Below are 6,000 nucleotides of genomic sequence, written 5' to 3'. Positions count from 1 at the left end.
AGTGGGAGGTTGTGTATAAATATATAAATATTTTCTAACCAACTGACCCTTTTTTGACCAATGGCGCAGCAGCAGATCAATTTTTACAAGTTCTCATTAAATGAACCTAACTTTGTTACTGTTTATGTTAGAGACAAAAATCAAATGATTCTGGAAAGAAGAGGAGACTAGCTTTTTGGCGGGGTTATTATCATGTATCATGTATAATGATAGCACAAAGCATTCACAAGCTACTGCTGTCTGAGCACAGACAGAAAAATCTGCTCAGTCTAGATCTTACCATGAATACTTCACCTTACAATAACACCTCAACCAATTAGAGAGAGAAAATTCAAATTGTTCCTGAAAGATCAGAATTATTTTGTAATTTTACAGCCAAAATGACAAAATAATTCTGCACGTTGTGTGTACTAATACCCAAGTGATGAAAAGTGTTATTGCTGAAAGTCTGCACTTCAATCAAAGATTGATTGTGAAATTTGAAAGGAGCTGTAGTGGTGTACAGAACTTAAAACTACATAAACTGTGTCTTTGTCCAGTAAATTATGAACAATTTAGATGTCAAGAATTATTTGGTCTATTGTCTTCAAACACTAGCCAGAACTCTCTGAACGTATCCCTTTTGTTTCATCTGTCAGTCTGCTGATGCCTGTTGTGCAATTCGTGACTTACACCTGCCGATAGAAGCACCGCTTTTCCGTTTCAGTGTGTTGTTATTCAGGCTCAGATTGTTTCTTTCTCCTGGACATTGATATGGACCCTGTGCATGGATGTGATGCTGTGAAATATATATAGAGAGGGACAGAACAGAACAGACTGGTTGATCTTTGCATCTTGAATCTAAAGATTTTCTCACCAAACTGCACGGAAATGAAATATAAACTGATCAAAACACAGAAATTGGCAAATCTGTAGGAACACAATGTCACTGCCCTTTTTGTTCTTGAGAACAGAGGCGACCAGTTAGATCTATCTATCTAATCCAGACATATTTAGCCAGATAATCACCTTTCATTATATAATCCTCAGGTTAGGTAAGACTGTACACATGCCCTTCATCCACATCTGCTATCCAAGACAAACAAGAAGAACAATCAGGGTAAGTAGAAGGAAGATATTAACTTTTCTTCTAGCTTCTTTTGCTGTTTTTATATATAATAATAATTTATAGTTAAGTCTTCAATAATTCAAAACGACGACCACTGGCTGTAGTTCATTTGTAGGGAGCAGGCATTGCATGGAGAACGTCTGAGGCAGCCTGCTCACACTGGCTAATGAGACTGACAAGCATTTCCTCTCTGCTTTGTAATATTTGATTATATGGATCCTGAGCTTTGCTGTACAAGCCAACAGATGGCCAGGCCTCTGTTTTCATTTGTTTTGGTTCACCATTTGTGCCCCTGTTGCTTGCTACAATGCAATCGCATCAGCTGACTTATTCAGAGCAGCTCGCTGTGTGATTATCAGGCTGGCCTCCAGAAATACAGGCAGCGAGAGCTTGTAATTAGACTAGAATTATATACAAAGCAATGGGGAGAAATTCCCCAAATGACAGGGAAAACATGAAAACGTATCTCTTTCTCACCCTCTGTTATCCTGTCTGCACAGGGACCAAAGGCGACAGTCTCATTTTAGAGCCGTGACATGAAATCAGTGCTGGATAGGGGAGGAGGGATGTGAGGATGAGAAAGTGGTGGTGAAGTGTTAAGATGGGTGAAGATAAGATGGAGTGCCAGGCCTGATTGCATTTCTATCGGTTGTTTATGGATCAGACACGGACTGGTTTGGCTCCTCTGGGACCGACTTTCTTCCGACTGGACAGCAGGCGAACGGAAAGATAATGCGAAAAATAAAAGAAAACAAGGAGAGTACAAAGGAAGGTGAAGCCACGCCTGAACTCACAAGCAATCTGAACAGAACTATGTGTGTTTTTTTGTGACTCTGATACTTTTTGTTATGCATGCCAGAAAGGTTCATTTTTGTTTCAATTTTCTTTTTAGTTAAGAAATACCTTGAAAACCACTCAAACAATTTCCCTAACTGTAGGCATAAATTTGGTTTTAATTTAATGTTCTTTAATAGTATTTTATGGGGAAATTTTAAGTTCTTGTCTAAAGCACCCTGTGGCACACTAAGCATCCTTGCTAGTACTTTGCTTCCTGCCCGATGTCACAACATTAACCTCAGCATGACCCAGGATGGATAGCTGGCTAAGAAATTATTGTCCATACAGTTCAGTCTTCAGTCTGGGTGTAAAGACTTCAACTTTTACAAAGGATATAAAAGAAGTGAGTGTAGCAGAGTTTCTTTAACTCTTCATCCTTGCTTGAAGCTGTTAGCTTAAGGCTACGTTAGCCACTAGCAGAACATACCCTAAGAGAAAACTTTATCTTTGATTCTGCTGCTCTGCTTTTGATCCTTTAAGAAAAAGAATACAATGTTTAAGCTGTGTGGTGGTCTGCTTTTCCCAAATCAAAGGATTTGGGAACTTTTAACTTTTCATAGTCCTTGTAGCCAAGATTATGTCAGAGGTTAACAAGAATTCAATAAGCTTCAAATATTTCCCCCTAAAGAGAATATCTGCTACGCTCATAAAACATAGACATAGCCAATATGACATCACTATATTTCTGAAGTCTGGAGTTGAGCATAAAGGCCACTGCAGTTTTTTGGACCCAGAAGTAGCCATAAGTGCTAAATTATTAGCTAAGATGCATCCACAGGCTGTAATTTATTCACTGTAATACACAGACAGATTTAGTACTAACATATTAATAATAGATAATGGATGCTTACTCACCCAAGACTAAAGAACAAATGTCTTGAACGGCTGTATGGCAACAGTAGAGGCTGTACCTAGCAGACAGGTAGCAGCACCCATGAACACTAACTTTGACTGAGGCAAGTGAGGTCTGCAGCTCTTTAGACGTTGTTCTGGGTTCTTTTGTGATCTCTTGGATGAGTCATCAGTGGCTTTAGAAATGGCTTTGTAACCATTCCAGGTTGATAGATGTCACTGACGTTGTTTCGCGTGTGTTCTTGAGGTTCTTTAAATCGTGGCATGATGTGTTGCTTTTTGACATCTTTGAGCCTGCGTCACTCCGTCAGTCAGGTTAAGTGATTTTTTGATTCAGCAGAGTTGGCAGTAATCAGGCCTGAGTGTCGCTAGTAAAACTAAACTCAGCTTTCCAAAAAAATAAAAATATGGCTAATGCCAGCTAGTTAATGTTGTAACAGTGGCAATTACCTTCTCACATAGGGCCAGATTTGGATAGCTTTTCTCCCTGAATAAGTGAAATCATCATTTAAAAACTGCATTTTATATTTACTCGGGTTGTCTTTCTCAAATATCAGAACTTGTTTGATGATCTGAATCATCTAAGTGGCATTATTAAACAAAAGCACTAAGAAATCAGGAAGGGGGCAAATACTTTTTCCTAGCACTGTGTATCGGTTTCGCAGGACCGCCTAGAGTTCTCTGAAAACATTCCTTTTCAGTATGTATGCACTGGGTCACGTTTGCATGACATATACAATGTGTCTCAGCGTCCTTCACTCCAGTGGCTCTTGTGGAGTATATTTAGAATTCCTATTTAGTGTTTAACTCCTAACACCCCAGGCTGGCCCATTCGTCGTCTTCCACATCATTGCAGAACTCAAGTGCAGCTTGCTTTCCATCCTCAGCTGTGTTTGTTGTGTTGGTTTCGTCTAGTCCACCTGGCCCTCCATTTCATTACTTCAATTAGAATGATTAGGATCTAAAATTGCTTGTGTCGGCTCAGTGATTGACAGCAATTGGCCACTTAGGGAGGAGTGCTGCAGACACACAAAGCGCTGCTCAACGGCTTGTGTAGTGAAACGGGTACAGGGTGTGCATGCGAGTGTGGCTGTGTTTGTTTACCCTGATGGGAGTTGTGCTCACTGAAGACGAGAGCAATTCTTTAGGCAAACAATGCGAGGCCATTACTATAGAAAGTCCAGATATCCTGCTTCCCCCACAAGTGCAGCGTGAATGTTTGGGAAAGCGGCAGAGACGCTGTGTATATGTGTGTGTTTGCATTATTGCAAGGTTTTGCAAACACTGCAAACTTTTTTCAGCTTTTCAGCATGTATGCATGTAAATAAATGAACAATTCATTGTATAGATAAAATAACTTCTGACCACTTCAATTCCAAAACTGTAATTGTGGGTGGACATTAAAAATTCCTCCCCTCTCCATTCGTACAGTTTAATATGCTTCAAGCGTGTTGCAATCAGGACGTATCGCAAGCACACTGATTGTGCGAAAGCATGACAGACAGGCAATCACTACTCAGTCATGGCACGTTTTGTTCCACCCAGCTGGAGCTGGGAATGTGGCTTGTTTTTTGCCGAGGTGCATTAAACGGTCCAACATAATTTAGACGACTGGCTGGTCTTCGTGTCTCTTCTCATTACAGCCCTCGTGGTCCGGGGCCGCCTTAAGCAGTGACTGTTGGAGCAGATCTTGAGGGTCTGTCTTTGCAGCAGCTTCGTGGCGTGCGTGCTGGTGGAGTGAGGCGTTGGGTTTATGGCGTATCAGTGTCAAGTACGGCCGTTCATCATCAGGCGCTGATACTCAGAACTGCCGAGGCTCGTGACAGAACATTAATCTGTCTCTCAAATTGACAGCGATAAGTTTCTCCTCCTCCTCCCTCATGAGTTCTGCACATGCGACTGTCATACACTCCCTTTCCCTGAATTTTTCTGTTCGCCATCTTCTTCTGTTGCTGTACTGACATTTCCATCCACACTGTCCTTTGGTCCATGTTTTTTGTTCTGCTGTTTGGGTATATACGCTGTGATTGCATTCAAACTCAAACTGGTTCCTACCTATTTCAGCTGAACCCCTGAACTTGCAGGGGTGGCCCTGCAAGTTTTGCTATTACTAACGTTTCACATTGGGTTTGAGTGATTCCTCTTCCCTCTGGCTCAATAGTTGAATTAAATAGATTTCTATAAATGTGATTAATGCTGTGATGCGGTGTGTAATATCCAGCCCTGTGCTCATTTTTGTTTCAGCAACTTTAGCAGCTAAAACAGCCCTTTTAGCTTGTCTCCACCTTGCATTTGAAAAAGCCAGTTCATATAGACTTAAGTGTTTAAAATCAGGTTTTGTTTGGTTGTTTGTTGCTTTGTGTGAGCCCAACATGCCTTTTCTTCATTATTTTAGAAAGCTCTTTTAGAGCCTTTGCCTTTGCATTATGATATTTGTGTCTTTTCCTTCTTTTCCCTTTTGACATTTTCTTTTATCTTCCGGCCAGGATGTCCGTGAAAGGTGCAAAGGGAGGACCGGAAAGTAGACCATCCTCTGCCGCCAGGTCAGTGAAGAAAAAAGTCAAAATTAACAATTCAGGCTCAGTGTGAACCCTAAACCTTTCATTTGGAGCTGTAATATAATGGCGCATTCCCATTGTTTTTGTCTCTTATGTAACAGTACATAAGCAAATTCAGTAGGAAAAGTAATTCTTGAGAGATTGTCTAGCTGATTTTAAACGGTTTTAATAGCTTTTCAAGACTTTTTTTGGGGGGGGGGGGTTATTGTAGTCCCCGAAGCTTTTAGAAATCCAAAGAGCTGTCATCAGTATCCTCCCATTGTAGCCAGCTTTTTTAATGAGGGAAAGAACTGGCTGTTAGACTCTATCAAAGTCAGTATTTATGTTTCTTTTTCTTCAAATAAATAATGGGACTCTAAGTTGATTAAGGCCTCTCTCTTTCCTAGCACATCTCCACGAGTGGGGAGGGCTGCAGCAGCTGGAAGATCACCCGTTGCAGGCAGATTTAAAAACAAGGCCCTTCAGCTCAGCCTCTCCAAGAAATTCTGGTTATTATCGTTCTCTGTTTCTAATCAACATTGATTAGGACAAGGGGAGTGGGACGTGTAGAGTTGTGCACCCAATTATGTGATACATCACCTGAAAAATAAACTTGTAGAGTTTCCAAGTTGCCCTCCTGGGAAACACTGCCTTTCTTCCTTTTTT

At 40.9% G+C, this 6,000-nt stretch overlaps 1 protein-coding gene across 3 annotated transcripts in view; it reads left to right on the top strand.

Annotated features, from left to right (window-relative positions):
* Positions 1-1,024: 1,024 nt before the first annotated feature.
* cabp4 (calcium binding protein 4) overlaps positions 1,025-6,000 on the top strand; it is a 31,128-nt gene continuing 26,152 nt past the window's right edge. For 2 of the 3 annotated variants that reach the window (XM_063476251.1, XM_063476249.1), the window contains exons 1-3: positions 1,025-1,099; positions 5,284-5,340; positions 5,742-5,843. In XM_063476251.1, coding sequence (XP_063332321.1) covers positions 5,285-5,340; positions 5,742-5,843 — 158 coding nt within the window. In that variant the 5' untranslated portion in view covers positions 1,025-1,099; position 5,284. Of the gene's footprint in view, positions 1,100-1,608; positions 1,881-5,283; positions 5,341-5,741; positions 5,844-6,000 lie in introns of all 3 variants that reach the window. The other variant, XM_063476250.1, reaches the window with a different exon arrangement.

Source organism: Pelmatolapia mariae, linkage group LG6 (assembly GCF_036321145.2).
Source record: "Pelmatolapia mariae isolate MD_Pm_ZW linkage group LG6, Pm_UMD_F_2, whole genome shotgun sequence".
Taxonomy (NCBI): Eukaryota; Metazoa; Chordata; class Actinopteri; order Cichliformes; family Cichlidae; genus Pelmatolapia; species Pelmatolapia mariae.
The sequence above is the reverse complement of the archived record's forward strand: the minus strand, read 5'-3'. Positions and strand labels throughout refer to the sequence as shown.